This window comes from Populus alba, chromosome 1 (assembly GCF_005239225.2).
Source record: "Populus alba chromosome 1, ASM523922v2, whole genome shotgun sequence".
In the NCBI taxonomy this organism is placed as follows: domain Eukaryota; kingdom Viridiplantae; phylum Streptophyta; class Magnoliopsida; order Malpighiales; family Salicaceae; genus Populus; species Populus alba.
The window spans coordinates 26207487-26231163 of record NC_133284.1 but is presented as its reverse complement, the minus strand read 5'-3'; the positions used below and the strand labels follow the sequence as shown (position 1 = coordinate 26231163).

Below are 23677 nucleotides of genomic sequence, written 5' to 3'. Positions count from 1 at the left end.
TTTTTTTCTTCTTCTTTTTTTTTTTTTTCTCTTTTTTTTTTTTTTATTTTCTTTTATTTATATACACATAAAAACTTAAACACAATGTATTTTTTAACCCATTGTAACGAGTTTTAGGCTAATGACTCCCAGACCAGTTTGGTCTTAGGGCATTAGGTGTTGAGACACCCCTACGAGCTTAACAACTCGGGTTGCAGATACTGATACGTAGATAGTGCAATGTTTGATTCCATTAAGCTTTTCTCCTTAACCCATGTAAACAAGCTTTGGGCCAATAGCTCCCAAGTCAGTTGACTTTAGGGTATTAGGTGTTAAAACACCCCTTCGGGCTTAATTGCTTAGGTTAGGGAGGCTACGAAACCAAAACTTATCCACGTTTTATTATCATCAATACTATCTTTTTTTTTTTCTTTTCTTTTCTTTTCTTTCTTTTTTTTTTTTTTTTTTGCAAATTATATACTATCCTTTTCCCTTAGTTGTTACCTTCAACAAAAGAACAGTAATTAATGTAATAATCCAATGTGCAACCACAATCATATGTTAAAGTGTGTGTGTGAAAATGAAGGTTTAATAATACTTGTTAAATGAGTATAAGAGCAGAATCAAGTGATAACAATGTGAGAGTTTGTAAACCTGAATATTTCAAGAAGTATTATGATAGACCTTGGTAATGAAACTTACTAAGATGCGTCTCTAGAGTCAATAAAATTGATTCCATACTCTGCCATCCTAATAACAATTTTGTCAAATGGTTTTAATAATAGCAAAAACAGTTAGCAAGTTAGTATATTTTTTTTTTTTTTTGAAGTACTACCCTCTCCCCCCAACCAAAACGAGACATTGTCCTCAATGTTCGAAGGTAGAAAGATAGAGTATAGAAGACATCACCTGAAACAACGAACAATGACAAACCTGAAACACACTTAAACAAACATAAGAAGTAACAAAATAATATGCTATTAATAAAACCAAAAGACACAAGGTTTCACAGATGAAGGCTCAAATCTAATCTAAGCTTTTTACTTTATTTTGACAAAGCATGTATGTACAGGTAGTTGTGATTGTGGCTCACATCTTCCCTTGGTTTTACGTCCAAGAACGGCTTAAACGCCCTCTATGGGTCGGGGATAGGCTTCCCATCCAGTTTTCTTAAAAACTGGCAAACAGGGTCTTTTTTAGTCAGATTCCCAAGACTAAGTCGATCATGTTCTTTATGGAATTGTGGCCATAAATCATGAATTACACGATGCACATCTCCACTAGGATGCGTCTCAAGGGTCAACAAAAGATTATCTAAAGACCCCTTACTCAGGCCATCCTTAATGAATTGTATCTTATCTTCACGGTTTACAGATACCATTCCTAAAGAACGACATGTCGCATTACAAGTCCATCTGGCACATCTGTGACAGACTTTCAGTCGTTTTGCACGACGTTTCTTTGCAAAAGTACTTTTACCTGTTCCAGGCATGTGTGAAATGAAAGAATTGGAGGACTCACCTGATAATCGGACCTTTGCTTCAATTAGCCAGCGAATATCTTCAGGAATTCCATGATTCATTAACAACCTCAATCTTGCACACCTAGTACGGTAAATTTTTGTAATCGCATTTGAAGGCAAAGCGGGAAAATACCTTTTCAACTTTTCAAGAGTGGTGTCCATTTTCAAAAGAGAATTAGAGAAGCGATTCAAAGAAGGAAGAAAGAGCTAAGAATTATACAAACATATACAGATATCAGTTATTTGGGAAACTGAAAGAACCGACTTAAGTCACGGAGTACCGTTATCCGCCATTTGACCGGGGTGAAAGAGAGACTAGCAAAACAACAAAAAACAAAACAATGTGAGAAAAAGAATCAATCTTTATATACAGGATCACTCAATTCAATAGAGTCATTTTCAACCGAAAAATTGTCAAAATAAACTTTCAAACGATGCCCATTTACCTTGAAAACATTGTCATTCTTTGGATTCTCAATATCACAGGCCCCATATGGATACACATGTTTCACAATAAAAGGACCGCTCCATCTTGTTCTTAGTTTTCCAGGAAATAAATGGAGTCGAGAATTATAAAGCAAGACTTTTTGACCAACATTGAATGTTTTTCTCAGTATTTTCTTGTCATGAAACTCTTTAATTCTTGCTTTATGAATTTTTGAATTGTCATATGCATCATTTCTTATTTCCTCAAGCTCATTTATTTGCAATTTTCGCAGCTGACTAGCATCATCAAGGCTTGAATTGAAAGCTTTAATAGCCCAATAAGCTTTATGTTCAATTTCCACAGGCAAGTGACAAGGTTTTCCATAGACTAGTCTATAAGGTGACATACCTAATGATGTTTTATAAGCAGTTCGATAAGCCCAAAGTGCATCATTAAGTCTTAAAGACCAGTCTTTCCTATTAGGGTTCACTGTTTTCTCCAAGATCTGTTTGATCTCCCTATTAGCAAGCTCTACTTGTCCACTTGTCTGAGGGTGATAAGGGGTGGCAACTTTATGTGTGATTTCATATTTCTTCATTAAAGACTCAAATGGCTTGTTGCAAAAGTGTGTTCCACCGTCACTTATCATGGCTCGAGGGATTCCAAATCGACTTAAAATGTTTTCTTTCAAAAACTTTATCACTATTTTGTGATCATTGGTTCGACTTGGAATTGCCTCTATCCATTTTGAAACATAATCTACTGCGACCAATATGTACAAGAAACCAAATGATGGAGGAAATGGACCCATGAAATCTATACCCCAACAATCAAAGATCTCAATGACAAGAATAGGATTTAAAGGCATCATGTGACGTTTCGAAATAGATCCCAACTTTTGACAATTTTCACAAATCTTACAGAATGCATGTGAGTCTTTGAACATGGTGGGCCAATAGAATCCACTTTGTAAGATTTTGCAGTTGTCTTTCTTGATGAGAAATGACCCCCACATGCCTCAGAATGACAAAATTTAATGACACTACTTACCTCATTGTCAGGAATGCATCTTCGAAATATTTGATCAGGACAATATTTGAATAAATAAGGGTCATCCCAATAAAAGTTCTTTACTTCGTTCAAGAACTTTCTTTTGTCTTGGGTACTCCAATGAGCTGGCAATTGTCCTGAAACAAGAAAATTAACAATATTAGCAAACCAAGGCATCGTAGAGACAGAAAATAAAGATTCATCAGGAAAGTAGTCATCGATTGGTGTAATGTCAGATCTCGAATCGGTTGTCAATCTTGACAAATGATCCGCGACAACATTTTCGGTGCCTTTCTTGTCTTTGATTGTGATATCAAATTCTTGAAGTAACAAAATCCATCGCACCAATCTAGCCTTAGAATCTTTCTTAGAGAGAAGATATTTCAATGCTGCATGATCACTAAAAACAATAACAGGTGAGCCAACAAGATAAGATCTGAACTTGTCACATGCAAATACTACTGCAAGTAATTCTTTTTCAGTGGTAGTGTAATTCATTTGAGCACTATTTAAAGTTTTACTTGCATAGTAAATCACATAAGGTTTCTTATCTTTCCTTTGTCCCAAGACAGCACCCACGGCATAATCACTAGCGTCACACATTATTTCAAAAGGTAATGACCAATCAGGAGGTTGAATGACAGGAGCAGAAGTAAGCAAGTTTTTAAGTTTAACAAAGGCTTCCTCACAATGTTCAGTCCATTCAAAAATATTATCCTTTGTTAGAAGGTTACTCAAGGGCTTAGATATTACACTAAAATCTTTGATGAACCTTCTGTAAAAAACCAGCATGTCCTAAGAATGATCTAACATCTTTAACAGATTTTGGTGTTGGTAAGTTGGCAATTAACTCGATTTTAGATTTGTCAACCTCAATTCCTTTCGATGAAACAATGTGACCAAGTACAATGCCGTTTGTTACCATAAAGTGACATTTTTCCCAATTCAGTACAAGATTCTTCTCTTCACACCTGCTCAAAACCTTTTCTAAGTTAGTCAAACAATCATCAAATGAATCACCAAAAACAGAAAAATCATCCATAAAAATTTCAAGAAAAACGTTCAACCATATCACTGAATATGCTAAGCATGCATCTTTGAAACGTGGCTGGTGCATTACATAATCCAAAAGGCATCCTTCGATATGCAAAAGTACCAAATGGACATGTGAAAGTAGTCTTCTCTTGATCTTCCAATGCAATTTCAATTTGATTGTAACCTGAATAACCATCTAGGAAACAATAAAATTCATGACCTGCAACTCTTTCTAGGATTTGGTCCATGAAAGGTAAAGGGAAATGATCTTTTCTAGTCATTGAATTAAGTTTCCTATAGTCAATGCACATGCGCCAACCCGTAACAGTCCTAGTTGGAATTAACTCATTTTTCTCATTTGTTATCACAGTGACTCCAGACTTTTTGGGTACAACTTGGGTAGGACTTACCCATTTGCTATCAGAAATAGGATAAATGATTCCATTATCTAGAAGCTTAATGACTTCATTTTTCACTACTTCTTTCATATTAGGATTAAGCCTTCGTTGCATTTCTCTAGAGGGTTTAGCATTTTCCTCCAAATATATCATGTGTGTGCAAATCAAAGGGCAAATTCCTTTTATGTCAGCTATGGTCCATCCTAATGCATTTTTGTGCATTTTCAGAGTCTGTAATAACTTACCTTCTTGATGCGCATTAAGTTTGGAAGAGATTATTACCGGAAAAGTTTCATTTTCTCCCAAAAATGAGTATTTGAGATTAAATGGTAACGGCTTCAATTCAGGTTTTGGTGGTTGAACACTTGAAGGTATGGGCTTAATTGATCGTGGTGGCAATTCTTCAATTTGTGGTTTCCAATTGCATGCCTTTGATTCCTGAAAGTAGACCATTTGCAAATCATCAGATTCATCAATCTCAGTTTCACTAGAAGTGGTTTGAAATTGATCATGAACTAATTTTTCAATAAAGTCCACTTCCTGTAAATCATTATCATCTCCAGGTTGCTTGTAAATGTTGAAAATATTCATCTCCAATGTCATGTTTCCAAATGATAGCTTCATCAGTCCATTCCTACAATTAATCAATGCATTAGAAGTGGCAAGAAATGGACGTCCTAAAATGACAGGAATTGAATTACATGCTTCAACAGGTTGCGTGTCCAAGACAACAAAATCCACAGGATAAATGAATTTATCAACTTGTACCAACACATCTTCAATTATTCCTCTAGGCACTTTTACAGATCTATCGGCGAGTAAAAGAGTTACAGAGGTTGGTTTTAACTCACCTAGATTGAGACTCTGAAAAACTGAATATGGAAGTAAATTCACACTAGCTCCAAGATCAAGTAAGGCTCTTTCAATTTTATGTTCTCCAATAAAGCAAGAAATTGTAGGACAACCAGGGTCTTTATATTTCAAAGCATTATTGTTCTGAAGAATGGCACTTACTTGTTCGGCTAAAAATGCTTTTCTTTTTCACATTCAATTTTTCTCTTCACAGTGCACAGATCTTTCAAAAATTTAGCATAGGAAGGAACCTGTTTAATAGCATCCAACAAAGGTATATTGATCCTTACCTGTTTGAAAATTTCAAAGATTTCAGAGTTGTGACTAACTTTCCTTTGTTTGATCATGGCATGAGGAAATGGAAGTGCTGGCGGGGAATCAGCCTTTTCTTTGCAATGTTCAGGTTCAACCCCTTTCTTACCCTCAGAGATAGACTCATCATCTTTCTCACAAGGTTCAAGAATAGGTTTTTCAATAACCTTACCACTACGAAGAGTGATGACTGATTTGACTTGATCCATGTGTTGGCTTCCAGAACTACTTGCATTTGCATTGTATTGCCCCTTTGGATTTTGCTGTGGTTGAGAAGGAAACTTACCTTTCTCTTTGAAACTGAGAGCAGATGTTAATTTTGCAAGAGCATCTTTAAAATCGGTCATGCTTTGAGCAAGTTGAGTGTTGATTGTCTCCTGCTTTTCAATGAATGCATGTAATGTTTCCTCAAAATTTCTTCTAGGAGGTGGAGCATAAGGAGGTGCATATCCATGAGAATTTTGGAAATTATGGTGTGCTTGAAACGGTGGATGTGAAGTTTGTGCATTGTTGCTATCACTCTTCCAACTAAAATTTGGGTGATTTCTCCAACCAGGGTTATATGTTTGTGAGTATGGGTTATGGTTGGGTCTTTGGAAACTGTTTAAAGCATGGGCTTGTTCATGGAGGCATTCCTTGAAAGAAGGCAAAGTTGGACAATCATTGGTTGCATGCTCATTTGTTTCACAGATTTGACACACAATGTCTTGAACAGATTTTAATTGACCACTCTTTTTTAATTCTAGTGCCTCGACTTTTCTAGCTAAAGATGCAAACTTGGCTTGGAGGTCATGATCTTCCCTAAGGTTGTGCATACCCCCACTAGATGTATGAGGTTGAGTTTTACCTGGTGCCTCATAAGTACCTGTGGTGTCCCAATTTTGAGCATTTTCAGCTAGCAAGTCTAGGTACTCCATTGCTTCATTAGGGTCTTTATCTTCAAAAGTTCCATTGCACATCAATTCAACTATTTGCCTATCTCTAGGTGTTAAACCCTCATAAAAATGTGAAACCAATCTCCATGTTTCAAAACCATGATGTGGGCAAGTATTAAGCAAATCTCGATACCTATCCCAACATTGGTAAAATGTTTCTCCTGGCTTTTGAGTGAGAGTGATGATTTGTCTTTTGAAAGAGTTTGTTCTGTGAGATGGAAAAAACTTCTTTAAAAATTGTTGTTGCATATCATCCCAAGCATGAATGGATCCTGGTCTCAAATTTTGTAGCCATGTTTTAGCTTTATCTTTTAATGAAAAAGGAAAAAGCTTTAATCGAATGGTGTTCATGCTATAATTTGAGTCATTATAGGTATTACAGACCTCCTCAAATTCCCTTAAATGCAAGTATGGATTTTCTAAGTCTAAGCCATGAAAAGATGGTAAAAGTTGAATAATGCCTGGCTTAAAATTAAAATGAGATGCATCAGGAGGGAAAACTATGCATGAGGGTGCACTTGTTCTTGTGGGATTCATGTGGTCTCTAAGTGTTCTCATACGGTTATTCTCATTATTCTCATTATGAAGTGATTGATTATCTTCTTCGGCCATATTTTCTGAAAATGATGAGGATACCCTACAAAGTCTACCACTTAATGTACGTGACCAAACTCTCATGCACGTGTAAGAAGAGAATAAAAGCAAGAAAAGAAAATAGAATAAAAGAAACAAAACAACACAAAGGAAACAAAAATAGATAAAATGAAAAGTGAAAAGAGAAAATAAATTAAATATTATAATTTATACAAGAATTTACCTCCCCGGCAACGGCGCCAAAAACTTGACACGACCAAAAGATTGATGTCTTCTCCCAAGTGCAGGAGTGTCGAAGTAATAAATAACCCGGCAAGACCGGGGTCGAACCACAGAGAGGTTAATTGTATAAATTATAAATAACAATACAACAACAACAATAACAACAATAACAATAATTATTATTATAATACTCAGTACGTGGCGTTGTTACACCTGAGAATGATCCAAAGATCGGGTCACAGGTTTCCAGCCTATATACTGAGTTTATGAAAAGATCAAAGGGATATATTACAGAATGTAAATAACAACAACAACAATAATAAAAATAATAATAGTAGTAGTAGCAGCAATAGAATAAGATGAAGAAATTAATGAGAACTTTGAGTTGGAAGATTAATGTAAGGATTAAACAACGATAAAAACAAATGTCAAGGTTAGAGGATCCACTAATGGTACTTCAAACAAGTATAGTATAAACTCTTATTACTCAATAGGAAACCACACATAAAGGAGGTTCCAATCAGATTATAAATTGTTAACATGATTACATTAGTTATCTTATTCGAATAAAGCTAATACTTGTAAATGTTGGCAGGCATTCATGATTATAACTTATGTTAACAACAAATCAAGTTCCTTTCATAGCTCAGGTGTCGGTTAAACCATACAGTATGGGCTATGAAAGTGCCAAGTATTTGTTGTACCAAGTGTTACACAACATAAATCTAGATTAACCATTTAACAAGCAAAGTATTAAAGTGAACAAGATAACAAATATAAAACATGTTAGTATCCAACGTTAAGGTCCATGTTAAGTTTATATTATACTTGTTCTTACACCATTAGTGTACCCTTTTCACCTTGACATAATTAACTTAGCTAAACATAATGAAAGAAAGAAACATAAATGAACAAGATAAGAACATAAATGAGAAAGAAGTTAACTAAGTAAAGGAAAGGAAATGAAGTGCATAAACTTGATATTAATGAAAGCAAAACATAAGCAATACAAAGAGAGAAAGCAATAGCATGATCTTGATCTGGAAACCAAGATGCCTCAATACATGGTAAGTGCCTCCTTTTATAGGCCAAAATTTGGAACTATTGATTTGTTGACTAATTGATGAGTGGGTGGCCACATCTTGACTAGATAACAATCCTTATCTTCTTGTCTGATCAAGACGTCATTGCTAACATCATAATTTGCCTAGAATCCTCAAGAATGTTCTAGGAAATTGTCTCAGTTTTCCAACAAAAAAAAGATGAGGTCATTTGGACTTCTAGAACTCAAGATATGGGCTGAACACTAAATAGTGTTTGGGCTGCAGGACAGCTTCGGACTTCTTCGTTGTTCCTTCAATTTGGACTTCAAAACGACCTTTTCAAATCTTGGGCTCCTCATGAAAGTTGTAGGCTTTTGTCTTACCTTTCCATCCATATAAAGTGGACCTAAATCCGAAATCTAGAGCTCCAGATATGATCCAATTACCGAGCAATGTTCCGGTTTGGACTGCACCGACATCTCTTTTCTAAGTTTGGCCATCTCTTTGTCCTTTAACTTTCAATGCTTAAACTCATCAATCAATCCTTTTATTTATGTGATAGTCCTGTATTTAAAATGAGCATTTACCATAAATTAAGGTATCTTATAATATCAAACTTGTTATTATAAAACATGCTTTAGTTAAGGAGTTATTGATACTTCAAGTGCAAAATGATGATATAAAACCTTGATAAACATGCACTTTTAAGTACTAATCAATGATATAAAACCTTGATAAAAATGCACTTTTAAGTATTAATCAACTAATATGTGGTTTGTTGACTTTAATTGCGATTAACTGTGATGTGTGTGTTTTTTACAAAGAAAATATATATAAAAAAAAAAATGTGTGTTGCATACGGCCAATACCCTAACATATTTTGAATTTTATCTTTTTTTTAAAAAAAAACCAATATTTGAAGTTTAAAAGAAAATGTGTTTTAGCATGGATTTCTTAAACACAAAAAATTATTTTCTTGCATTTTGGATTTTACAACATGTTTGGAAAACTCCAAAGAGAATTGATCAATATTCTAAAACAATACAAAAATCTTATTTTTTTGGGAATTCATGTATTTGGGAATAACTTGTTATTATTCGTTGTTAATGTTTGGATAAAGAAATCCTAAAATGATGAATATCCAAAATATTAGTGTGAATAACTTGTTATTATTCACTGTTAATATTAGGATAAAGAAATTCCAAAGGGATGAATATCCAAAATATTAGTGTGAATAACTTGTTATTATTCACTGTTAATGTTAGGATAAAGAAATTCCAAAGGGATGAATATCCAAAATATTGTTGGGAATAACTTCTTATTATTCGCTGTTAATATTTAGATAAAGAAACTCCAAGTGGTTAATATCCAAAATATTTTTCTAGGAATAATAAGTCATCACACATCCTTGAAAGAAGCCTTAATTATAATTAAGGACATTTCAATTTTTGACTCCACGGTTTATGAGATGTGAGAGTATGAAACACTAAGGCAAAAATAGGCTTTTAAAGCACCAAAAATAGGCTTTTGTCCCTCCTCCTTGTGATTTACAAGTCGCAAACTCTTGAAATACTAAGAGAAAAATGAGCTTTTAAAGCACATGGAATCTCCTTGGATTTTTATCTTAATAAATTTAGTTTAAATCAAACACAGATTTCAAGAGATCTGTATTGGTTCTTCTTGACACTTTGTAAACATATCTAAAGGTAGGATCCATATTGGCCAAGGGTTCCTACTTTTAGACTTTGAACCCAAATCCATTCATCATAACGAACCTATCTTAGGAAAACTAATTAAGAGAACACTAACACCATAACAATTATAAGGCAAATCAAACACCAAGAAACTTACCATTGGTAGGGCGTACTTAAGTGCTAATACCTTCCCTTTACGCAACCAGTCCCTTACCCTAGAATCTCTGAAAGATCAATTAGGGTTCCTAGTGACCATAATACTAGGTGGCGACTCCCTTATTCACAAAAACAAAAAATCCCGATAATCTATCAAGGGTCACCACGACGCTGCACTCCACCGCGAGGGTGCGACACCCTTAATAATATAGTTCTTGTTGCTAACATTAGGAAGAACTTAATGTTTGACTCATTATTGAGCAAAGATAGTTTTAAGATGGTTGTCGCACGTGTGCGTCGTCGCGACGATCGTCCACCCTCATGTATGGATATATATCTGGTAAATACGGAAAGACAAGGAATTCTTGTCTTTTATCAGTGAAAAATGGAATGGGAGTCGCCACCTAGTTTTTAGTTACTAGAAACCCTAATTGGTCGTAGAGATTAGGTGCGAAGACTGATTGTATAAATGGAAGGTATTAGCACTCCAAATACACCCTACCTGAGGTAAGCTGTATTGTTTTATTGTCTAATAAAAACTAAGGTCTTGTCGTGTCTTTTAATTTTTTGTCTGCCTATGGATTAAGAAAAGTCATCCTCGGTAAGGAGGTCCTTATTTTATCAAGTAAAAATCTAACCATTCTAACGTTAAAAAAAAAAAAAGGAACTTCCTTTTTAATATCGGGAATATGTTTTACGTATAAATTCATAATTCAGATACTAAAAGAAAAGAAACAAAATATTTTTTGTATATTTTTAAAATATTGGCCCAGTTCTCATAGTTCTAATAAACTTGTTATTAAAACCAATATGCCAGCACTATTGTGGGGCTTCTCCACCAAAATTCAATGAATTCAAGACACCAAAATTCAACTTATTTGTATTCATGTAAATTTAACTAAATTTTTATAATATAAATATTATTTTTATTCCCTTTTTTATTAGTGATACGATTAATTTTAATATTAATTTATGTTGGTTATATATATTCCACAATTTTTAAAATATCCATAAATAATTAATTAAACAAATTAAAATTCATTTTGATAAATAAATAAAAAATTAATTTAATAAAAATAATATAGTCAGCAATGGATTATCCGTTGCTGACCGGAAATAATTCATTAATCAGCAACGGATAATTCATTGTTGATTCACAAAACTAGCAACGGACAAATCCGTTGCTAAAAAATCTACAACGATAAATCTACATATGATATTTTTCGTTGCTGATTCTATTTCTAAATTGTTTTAGCAACGGATTTTAATATTATTTGCAACGAAGTAATTAGTTGCTATATTTTTTAGAAAACTTACGTAGGCATGTGGCTGCCGAGGCATCGCTGTTTACTATTATTGCGCTGTTTGAAAGACAAAGACGAAGACAATGATGATGGAGGGTGGCCGACTGTTGCTGTTTCACCCTCTGTTTCTGTTTTTCTTCGTCTTCCATATTCTTTCTTTCTTTTCTTTTTGGTTCTGTCTCCTGGTTCCCTCTCTCTCAACTGGTCTCGTTACTTCTAGTGCTGAGGAGGGATGTCTGCAACCATGGCAAGGAGAGAATGTTGTTATGGCTTGCCACCGGTGCAGTACAGAGAAGGTCGCTTGTTGGAGGCGCAACTTGCTGATATTCACGGCCGGTGAAGATGAGTAGCTGGTGCGAGAGAGAGGACGGGGCTGCTGGAATCGAGTGGCCAAGGAAGGTCTTGCTCTATGCTAAAACTACTTCCTGTTGGGGCTACTAGAATGTTAAGGCTTTCGACCACACAGTAGACAGGTCATTGCTTGGGTTGAGAGAGTAACCAGGACGACACTGTTGTTATTGCTGGAAGAAGTTGGTGCTCGGCTGGGGAGGGGAATTTAACCAATGCTACCCCCGGCTAAGAAGTAATTGATCCTGCAGTTGTCGATGGCCGGTGAAGAAGGTGCTGCTTTTTCTGCTGGAAGGAAGATCTTCCGCTACTATTACGTCGTTGATGAAGACAGCATTGCTGTTGCTGGGAAGGGAAGATTGCTGCTGATTTCGGCTGGGACGATGAAGACTCCATTGTTGCCGTTACATGGAAATGACCACGCCCTATTGCTGCTACTGAGGGGTGTTGTTGTCTTGAGTTCGGACTGTGGAGAGGGAGGGCTGCTGGTGCAAGGGCTGACGAGAAGAGTTTTTAAACGTTGCTTCAATTAAGGCTGGGACAGTCCACGGCTGCCATGCTGCTCCTTCTACTGTTGCTCCCAGTGTTGTCATCTTGTTCATGGCCGAAACAGGAGACCACGATGGGGCAGCTAAGGACTTTGTTGATGTAGCTCTCGTCCACCATGCTGGTGCAGAGCTGCTACTGGAGGATGATCTTTCACTTATGTCGCTGCTGCGTGCCGGTGCAGACGGTTGAGAATGAGGAAATCCCCTGCTGGCGAAGAGACAAACTCTATTATGGTTGAGGCTGGCGATATGTTGTTCTTCTTAATATGGGTTACGGGGATGAGCTGAGGGAGGCCTGCCTTCTAGGATTCCAAGCCAAAAAGAATGGTGAAGATCATTGTTGTTAAAAACACGTTTTAACTCGTAAAATCGTACGATTTTACGAGTTAAAAACCAGCAAAACGTGTAGAAACGGAAGCAAAACTCGAAAATGGTCAAACTCGCATAAAACCGGGTCAAACTCGCATAAAACCGGGTTAACTCGTAAAAAACATTCAAAACGTTACGATTTCACGAGTTCACTGAAATGTCACGCCGGGCGAATGGAAAATTAGAAATGAAACAAATTTGATGACTCCGTCTCACTTTCTCTATCTTGAAGAACAACAGAACCAGTATCAACAGCTGCAAAAGAGAACTCGGGATCTAACAAGCTCTTAGTCCTCTTGGATCTTCTTCTTGTACGATTCTTTGATGACTCCGTCTCACTTTCTCTATCTTGAAGAACAACAGAACCAGTATCAACAGCTACAAAAGAGAACTCGGGATCTACCAAGCGAGTACATCTTTTTGGGTTTTCTCTTAGCCCATAAAAAACAGCCTTCTCTTCTTCTTCTTGTCCTTCTTCCGCTTCTTCCTCCGAAGATGAAGTTGATTCAGTATCTTCACTAACTTCAATATGGAACTTTCATTGAGGTGGAAGAAGGAGAGGATTCGCAGAGATCTAGCGGGGAATCTTCTTTTGGTTCTTCGAAGACAAGCAAGATAAGAGACAACTGGGATGAATTGATTGAATGTCTTTTTGACAGAGATGTATCTGGTCACATGGCTCTCAAGAAATCACAAAGGGATGGGTGATTGATCATGGAGAGGGAGGGGATATGTTTGCTGCAAAAGACATCAAATTGAAATTATATGTCCATTGATTCTTGAGTTGGCAAGGAAATCCATATCATAATCTATGCTTCTGTTTCTCTTGGGTGTATTTGCGGGTGGATTTCCATCTTGTAGGTTCTTTTGCTAGGCTGGATTTATTGCAAAAACAAAGAGGTTAAAGAGGGTTATGGTATTTCTTACCTTGTTCTCTGTTTCACTCGAGTTCCTAAGAACTTAGGTGTCTGTTTTACTAGTCAAATTCTCCATTCTATCTTGCTCGGTCTTTGTGGTGCATGTATATTTCTTCAATCCAAGAGCCAACAAAATCATTAGTTTAAGTTTAAGAACTATGGCTGCCAGCTCATATAAACTTTGATTAAGAGTCTTGGAGTGGATTGGTGTTTCCTCATGTGGTATTTTAAGATGTTTAGATGTTTATTTTGCGATTTTACGATTTTAGTTAAAATATTTTATTTATAATTTTATGATTTTTAGTTAAAAAAATTTACTTTCAATTTTACGATTTTACGATTCGAGTTTACGAGTCGAGTTTATATTGAATGTTCCGTGTCGGGTCAAAAAAATGTTTTTAACAACCTTGGTGAAGATGAGGATTCCTTGCTCTGTAAAGATCTGGAGGCCAGGGAAGAAAAAAGAAAAAGGAAAGGGCTGAGGGGGAGAGACTTTTTCTGAGACCACAGAAGAAAAGCCAAAAAGGCTGAAGGGGCAGTGTCTAGTATAGGGTTCCCGCCCCCTTTGTTTTCTTCTCTTTTTTTTTTTTTTTTTTAGAGTTTTTAGTAATAACGTCTCTCTAGGTTTTCTTGTGATTGTTCCCCTGGGTATTTTTCCTTTTCATACATGGAGATTTGTATTTATAATACAAAAATCTCATTAGAAAATAAAGTTTTAATCAAATTTATTCTTTTTTTTTTTAATTTGAATTTGATTAAGAATAAAATTCAAAAATAGATAACTATCATTATCTTGAAAATAAAGATAAAATAACAAAAAGACATTATAGTCCCTAGTTTTCACACAAGCTGACAAATCACACTTTTCATTGAAATAAATCTTTGATCTTTTAATTTTACATTTTAAATCCCATAAAATTAAATTAATTAAAAACCAAAGGGTCAAAATTGAGTTCCAACATTTATGATGGCTAATCAATGCTTGATAATGGTAAGAATTAATTCTTTAATATTTTAGCTTTCAAAATTTACTATAAAAAAAAAAGGTAAAGAAAGAGTTTAAACTAAGAATTTTTTTTAGATTTTTACACACTCTTACTCACTTTATTTTTTATTGTTTTATTCTCATTTTGTGATTTAATTTTCTTTCCAAATCTAGAGCTTAGGTTCATATTATATTTAATTTCATATTCTTTGGTTTAAAAACATTGGTTTAGAAGTGTATCTAAACCAAGGTGGTACTGTTGAAATCTTGGAAGGCATATTGCATACATTCTAGTTATACAAGTGAAAAGCAATAAAACTTTAAGGACATAATTCATAATTGACAACAACAAAAGATTCATTACTTTAAAATGTTTCAACAAGTAAGTATATTTTTTGTTTTAATTTAATCATAATTAATTTAAATTTCTTTTTCTTGAGTTTATAAATCTAAATATGTATAAATTATAGTCTTTTCTAAGATATTTTTTGTTTAACATGCTTTTATGATAATAAACTACCAGTTCATGCTCATTATTTTTTAACTACAAACTTGTTACGATAAGTTAAGTATATTTACAAACTAGTCTAATATATTTACAAATTTTTTATCTACAAAGAAAATGGCAGCGATGCTTCATATTACATGAGTGCTTTTAGGTCTTTGTTGATTCGCAATTGTATTTGAATTGCACGTTCACAATGGCAAGAGGAAGATATTTCAAGAAAATGGCTATCAAGGAACAATCTAATCCTTTCTTTTTCTTTTCTTTTCTTTTCTTTTTCATAAGGAAAAATAGGTAAGCAAAAAAGAATAGAAATTAAATAGAAATCTCCTATCAGAACCATGGTTAACCATGAGTCGTCAAGTGTATTCTCAAGATACATCAATTTACCTGCTATTAGTAGATAAAATAATTTCCTTCACTTTTAAATCCCAAACAATTAGGGGTCAATATACAAAAACTTAATATAATTTATTGAAAGTTGCTCTCCATTTTTAAACTCATGGCCTTAGCTGATGTTACTAAACATAGTAATTCATTCTTGTTTGTTTTTGTATTTCAAATCACTTTTAAAAAAAATTAATTTTTTTTTTATTTTTATTTTTTTTTTAATTAATATTTTTTTGGTGTTTTCAAATCATTTTAATATGTTAATGTTAAAAATAATTTTAAAAAATATTATTTTAATATATTTTTAAATGAAAAGTGCTTTAAAAAATAATCACAACCATACTCTAATAATTTTAAATGATCAAACATGTACTATATAGTTTGGCTAATGTTTTTCAACATTTAATATGTTAATGTTAAAAATAATTTAAAAAAATATTATTTTAATATATTTTTAAATGAAAAGTGTTTTAAAAAATAATCACAACCATACTCTAATAATTTTAAATGATAAAATATGTACTATATAGTTTGGGATTTGTTTTTCAATATTTTTTTTTTTTTTTTTTTTTTTGGGGGTGGGGGGGGGGGGGAGCAGCTCATGCATTTGCTCTCAAGCAGCTCATGCATTTGCTCTTTGAAACATGGCGATGGGGCTTGGGATGACGAACCTTCTATTTGGATTTCTTCTATCCTATCTTTGGATGTTGTTTGTTCTCATTAATAATATAAACTGGCTACTCCATCAAAAACAAAATAAGAACATAAAATTTTAAGAGAGGACTAAGTTATAATGAAATTTATATTTAAGGATTAAATAAATAGTTTGTAAAACTATATAGATTAAGTAATTAATTTTATTAAACCGCAAGGATTGAGTTGTAATTAGCTCCATATATTTAATATTTTATAACTTAGTTCATATAGTTTATTAAAACAATTTAATTATTATCTTTTATATTAGATTAATTGAGGAGGGAAATCAGTATTTCTATTATCACATAGTACTACAGAGCACTTTGTTTTTATTATTATTATTTTAATTTTATTATTTAGCATTTAATCATTTGATTTATTAAAAGTTAAGTTTTATAATTTATTTTTTTATGAGGTTTTCTAAGTCTCATGACTTGAATCATAAATTTTATAAATTAACTTAATTAACTCAATTTTTTATTTATTATAATTTTTTTTAATTTCATTATTTACCATTTAAATTTATTATGAATTAAGTTTTATAATTTATTTCAATTTTATTTATATGAGATTATCACAATCTCATAACTAGAACTAAGGACTTGGCAGGTAAAATTAGTTTGGCTCGAGTTTTTTTTTTAATTGATTTTTTTTTAATTTGAACATTCAATGTTGGATTGATTGAGGATTGAGTTTCATAATTTATTTTAATTTTTTTCTATTAGGTTATCTTGATCTCATGATTTATATTTGTTAAGTTAACATGGGTTGACTCGGGTTTTTTTGTCTTTTTTAATTTTATCATTCAACATTTGGTTGATTAAGAATTAAACTTCAATATGTTTTTTTCTATGAAGTTATCACAATTTCATGACCCGAATCACGGATTTTACATGTTAACTTAGGTTGATGTTGGTCGATCCAATATATTGTCTTTTCAATATTTGTCTTAAAAAAGATGTCATCTTGAAAAATATTTTTAGTGAAACTATGTTTTTTTTTTTTTACTTATTTAGATTACTTTTAGTCTTGTCAAGTTGATCGGGCCATATCAAATCATTTTCTACACAGTTTAATTTTTTTCTTCTTGAAAACACATTAGCAATACCTATATATTTTTAAAAATTAAAAAAATAATTATTCTAGTAAAAATTAATTGAATAGCCTTTTATTATTTATTAGTAATGTTCATGATTAATTTAGTAGCATTTTATATTAAAAAGTTATCATCAATCTTTTCATATTATTTACTTTCTTTTTTATTTAAAAAAATAAAAAGGCTGAAAAGAAATTATAAATGGATCTAGAACATAGGAATTATATATTTAAATGATGAAACCACTTGGACTATTAATTACCTTTCGTGAACTATAGGGACTAAACTATAATTAATTCCTTTAAAACCAATCCCTAAGATTTAGATACTTATAACCAGGTCCTTTATTATTAGGATTAATTAATTATTACATGTAGTGTGAGATTAAGCATCCTCAACCTATAGTTTTTTTTCTTTCAAAAATTACCTATTTCCTATTAAAAAAATCCCCATCTTATTTACTTCTCTCTTTTTTTTTTAAAGATAAAAAAATAAATTAAAATATAAAAGAATATGGAATTGATGAGAAACCCTACAAGGACTACGTTTCCAATCTTATAAAACTACAGGGATTACGTTATAATTAACTCCTCATATTTTAAAAGAGCTCATCAGTGTTAAAGTAAAACACGTACAAAAAGCCCCGTACCCTTATGCTGGATTTCAAAAAATCTAACAAAACTGCTTGCTTTCTTCCCAGTAAAACCACACTGACTTGGAATTTTCTGCTCAATCAATAATGGGTTCAGGTGCGTTTTCAATTTTATATCATCCAACTCACTTAATTAGCAAAGCCCCATGTATAAATTCTGTTCTTTTTTTATTTTTAATTGTTGCAAATGTATTTTCAGATGCAGATATGGAGGATTATGGGTTCGAATACTCAGACGAAGAGCCTGAGGAACAGGATGTTGATATTGAGAATCAATACTACAATTCTAAAGGTTCTTTCTTTTCCTTTTTTTATATATTTTCTATTGCATGGGTCTTTAATTTATTATTATTTGTTATTGTTATTTGGTGCATAATCGAGTGTTTTTCTTGATAATCAGTAATGGGTTTCGTTGGTTTTACGAGAAATTGATGTTGGATGATAATGCTTGTTGAAGTTTATCTGTGCAAATTATTGGTTTTTTCTTTTCTTAAATTTGGGTTGAATTTGATTTTAAACAAAACAAAACAAAACAAAACAAAAAATCTATTTTTTCTAGGTAAGGTTAGTAGAAATTTGGGTGCTTTTGAAGTGATAACCTTTAGGATGTTTCTTTGGGTACTATTGTGTTTAAATTAAGCAATTGGGTCTCAAAGAAGTTTCGGAATGATTTTTCAGTCCTGAAAGGGTAATTATAGTCACAAAGTCTCATCAGCCTCTATGTAGATAAACAAGTGGTTTTTTTACCTTCTCGTTATTATTTGTTTTCTTGGTTGAACAACTTTTTTGCATGATATTTATATTCTTTAGTAGGTTTAATTCGGTAACATCGATGTAGCTTTATCTGCGAACTTGTGAATAGTAGTCTTCATGCAATCAACTATTAGTTGTTCTCATCAGGTTTTTGTACCTGTTGTAATTTTGCTTTTCCTTTATTTTGTTTCTATGCGAAGGTTTGGTTGAAACAGATCCAGAAGGAGCACTTGCAGGTTTTGCTGAGGTAGTTAGCATGGAACCAGAGAAGGCAGAATGGTGAATGATTTTGAACCATCTTGTGAATGAAATCAGATTCAATATTATATGCAGAATGCTATTACTTAATGTTCTTGATACTGCTATAATTATTTTGAGCATATAGCTCTCCATTTTACCTCTCACTCTATCCCGTGCATTTTAATTCAGATTTTGTAATAAAATTAATAATCATTAGAAGGATGGAGGAATCTCATGTGCACATCAAGTTGGCAAACATTTTCTGCAATTGAGCTTTTGGTGATGTGGAAAATTCAGCTTAGTCCTGTGTTTTGTTGATCTTGTCCTAGGATGGTGTTACAACTGCACTAGTGAAATCCTATCAAGCTAAGGTGTTTCTTGTACTTTTTATCTACAAGTGAGAATCTTTGTGTAGCATGAGCTTTCTGTAGCTAGCAGACAAGTGGATGACTTGGCTAAATACCTACTTGTTTAAAACTAATTCACCATACATAATTGTACAGAGGTATTGTGGGTTTGAAGCTATCTTTTCTAGAGAAAACCACTTTGAGAGTATCAAGTAGTATTCAGAAAAACATGAGACACTCCTTTCCATCCAGAGACCAAGTGGGTTTTACTTCTAACTGAGTGTGATATATAGGTGCATATATGTCATGCGTGCATGTACTCTCTCACTTAATATAAATAAATTATTCCAGTTCAATATGCCACGGTCTAATTGACTTCAGAGGAAGTTGAAAGGTTTTTTTTTAAGAGAAATGGCATGAATGGATAACTGGACAGTCACATCTCTTCCTTTGTCTGCTAATATTTTGTCAATGCTCTTGATATTTCAAAATACTTTATTCAGTTGGAGAGATGTCATGAAAGTAGTTATTAACCTTTCACTATGTACTGCTATTCAAATTGTTTCTTTGTTCTTATGAGACAAAGACTGCTTTATATTTTCTTGTCGGCTCCACTAATTTCCTAGAGTTATTTATTTTTTTAAGCCGATGTTTGATAATAAAAAAAATCTTCATCTTGTTACCAGGGATTCAAAGCATTAAAACAAACAGTTAAGCTTTATTATCGATTGGGGAAATATAAAGAAATGATGGAAGCATACAGAGAGATGCTAACATACATCAAATCAGCAGTGACTCGAAATTACAGTGAGAAATGTATAAACAATATCATGGACTTTGTTTCTGGATCAGCTAGTCAGAACTTCAGTCTCCTGCAAGAATTTTATCAGACCACTTTGAAGGCCCTTGAAGAGGCAAAAAATGAGGTTGGAATTCATCATAATCATCTTAGTGCCCTTTATGTCAAGATGTTTGTTTACATTGTTCTTGTGTTCTACAGAGACTTTGGTTCAAGACAAATCTTAAGCTTTGCAAGATTTGGTTTGATATGGGTGAATATGGGCGGATGAGTAAGGTGCCTTGTCTTTTTCATTTTCTAGCTTTCCTTTTTCATTGATCTGTAGTATTAGTTATGTAATTGATTCATTGTACACAACAGATTCTGAAGGAACTCCACAAATCTTGTCAAAGAGAAGATGGTACAGATGATCAGAAGAAAGGTAGCCAACTTTTGGAAGTGTATGCAATTGAGATTCAAATGTATACCGAAACCAAGAATAACAAAAAGCTCAAGGTAAGGATTTTCCAGTATTTAGTTTGTGTTTCTGCTTGTGTATTTAGAACTGGATGATATAGTCTATACTGCAATAATTGCATGGCACTTTTCTAATCTCTGTGAGGTTTTTATACCACTTAAACGAACATGTAGGTTTGAACTATTTTCTAGCCTTGAGGGTTGTTTTCTTTTTCCTTCTACCAGCTTCGTTGACCATATGCTTTTGTGAAGTTTGTGAAATATACTGCCATGTTCATGTAACAAGTAAATTCATTATTTTTTTCAGCTGATAACATGAAATTTTAAATTTGATTTATACTGGGCTTAGAGGACAGGTAATTTTTTGAGCTAATGTCCTGCTTTCATAATTCATTAATGAATATTTCTCAAGGTGCATGTTTAGCTTTTAGGGAAGTCGGAAAAAACAGCAATGGAAGTACTCCTCAACCTGTATATTAACCTGATTGAGTAGGATTTCATGGTATTTGTGGAATTCAAACACAATGCTATGGTTTTTTATTATTTAGCAGTGCCAAATTGACAAAATTGTTAGGACTGTTAAGTCTTAAGAACAGGATACAATGTTTTCTTAAGCTATGGTGTTGATACTAAACTCAACATACACATGGCTTGTATCTGGGTTTCTCTGTTAACATAGTTCAATTTGGCTGTATGGATTATATACTAACTTACATTAGGGATTTCTCATGTAAATATATTGCTTGTTTTGAATGAAAAATAAAGGATGTCGAGATTGCCTGAGAGTTATATTATTGGTAATATTGCTTCTCTAATTTTCTCATTATGCACTTTATTTCTTCTGTTTGGTTGACTTAACATACTTTTTTATGATGATTTAACATGAGGATTAGATTCTTTTGATTTATCATGTAATTGTTCATGAAACATTTCCAGCAATTATACCAAAAGGCACTGGCTATCAAGTCAGCAATTCCACATCCAAGGATCATGGGAATAATCCGTGAATGTGGAGGTAAGATGCATATGGCAGAGCGTCAATGGGCTGAGGCAGCAACAGATTTTTTTGAAGCTTTTAAGAACTATGATGAAGCAGGGAACCAGAGACGCATACAATGCTTAAAGTATGTCTGCCTTCTCTTCTAATATTTTTTTCTTTTCTTTTCTTTTATTGTGTCATGTCATCATACTCCCTCCCTCCCTCAAAGTATTAGTTTGTTTTGGTATCATCTACATCTTGACTCCTCAAAGTCTCAGTTATAAGCTTAGCTGGTTCAGTTATACCAGCTCTCTTCATCCTGTTGCTCTATGTTTACCAACAAAATTTGGTTTATTGAGTGAAACAAAATGCATCAAGACATTTGAAGGACTTCCTCCTGGAAAAAAGAAAGAAAAAAATAACGTCAATTGGAAATAAGCTTTTAAGATACAAATTAGAAAAACTCACCTGAATTCCAGAGGAGTAAAAGAACTTTGCAAGATGCACTATCATGGCTTGCCAACTAATTCGCAGCATCTGGATACAAGTATAAAGTGACAAAATGTGGATTGAGAAATGGATTATATACATCATCAATGTGACATGTAATCATTTGGGTGGTTTTCTCACAATATATGTCTTGCCTTTACATTGCATCAATAGTCCATCATCAATGAGATCTCTTCCTGGATGAGAACTGCTGTTATGGATTTTGTCAAACATTTAACCATCTAAGCTTCACGGTTGACAGATACCTGGTTCTAGCTAATATGCTGATGGAATCTGAAGTTAATCCTTTTGATGGTCAAGAGGCAAAGCCGTAAGTACATTCATCGTATATTTTACCCTAAAATTTCAAAATACGGTCTTATTTATTCTTCTCCAGCTCATCTATGCATTCTCTAATGTTAATTACTCTTCAGATATAAAAATGACCCTGAGATTTTGGCAATGACAAATCTCATAGCTGCCTATCAACGAAATGAAATATTGGAGTTCGAGAAAATTCTCAAGGTATGGTTAGTGGACTCTGATGGCAACATTATCCTTGCGCAGTTGTAAACCTTGTTGTTGTCCCTCTGCTTGCATTGAAGCTGCTACTTGGGCTTTCTTCAGAGTAACAGAAGGACAATAATGGATGATCCATTTATAAGAAATTATATTGAAGATCTGTTGAAGAATGTGAGGACTCAAGTTCTGCTTAAGCTTATTAAACCTTACACAAGAATCAGGATTCCTTTCATATCAAAGGTGAAGGCAGTGGTTTCTTCTTATCGTTGCAGTATTGTGCACAATTACTGCAATACTGTTGTTTATGTTTTATTGTTGTTATTTCTTAGGACCTTTTAGCATTGACTGAGAATTTTAACTTGATTGAAATTTTTTAGTTATATATTCCCTATAAACTTATGTTCCCCGTTACAAATCTGGTTGACTGGCAGGAACTCAATGTGCCAGAAAAAGATGTAGAACAATTGCTGGTTTCACTAATATTGGATAATCGTATTGATGGACACATTGATCAAGTGAACAGGCTATTAGAGCGTGGTGACAGGTAACGGTTCTTCTCCTTTCTTTCTGTCCTGTTTTACTGTTTGCATGGCAGTTGTAATTGCATCTTCATTATAGCTGTACAAAATGTCAGGCTTTTATTTCTGCCAGCCATCCTCCTCACTGTCAAATGTCTTGCAGGTCAAAGGGAATGAAAAAGTATACCGCCATTGAGAAATGGAACACACAACTTAGGTCTCTTTACCAAACTGTCAGCAACCGGGTGTATTGAGATTTTAGCAGTTTGTGTGATTTCCCTCAAGTTAAGCACTCTGGTTGTATCAGTATTTGGTGGATTCAAGAGCAAACTTTTCTTTTCTTTTGTGATTTCCCTCAGTTTGTCCCCGAATGAGTTCTATTTTTAATGACGATACATTTTGAAGAAAAATGTGAGTGGAGAGTGTATAAACCTATAGCTTACTGATAATTTTGAAACTGGGAAAATTCAAGATTTACACCATATCAGGCTATAAGGCAGTTGTAGAGCTTTTAATTATTATTTATTTGGTGGTTTATTGGTTTA

The 23677-nt window shown here is 33.4% G+C and overlaps 1 protein-coding gene across 2 annotated transcripts; it reads left to right on the top strand.

The window, feature by feature from the left end:
• Positions 1-20037: 20037 nt before the first annotated feature.
• Positions 20038-23677, top strand: LOC118046993 (COP9 signalosome complex subunit 2-like). 2 transcript variants are annotated; one of them, XM_073408405.1, is made up of 9 exons: positions 20038-20295; positions 20370-20444; positions 20529-20663; positions 21561-21748; positions 22355-22423; positions 22527-22617; positions 22720-22854; positions 23046-23158; positions 23296-23677. In XM_073408405.1, the coding sequence occupies exons 1-9, from the start codon at positions 20116-20118 to the stop codon at positions 23384-23386; spliced, it is 1077 nt and encodes a 358-aa protein (XP_073264506.1). In that variant the 5' UTR covers positions 20038-20115; the 3' UTR covers positions 23387-23677. The 2 variants fall into 2 exon arrangements, with proteins under 2 accessions (XP_073264506.1, XP_073264507.1); XM_073408406.1 differs by lacking the exon at positions 22720-22854.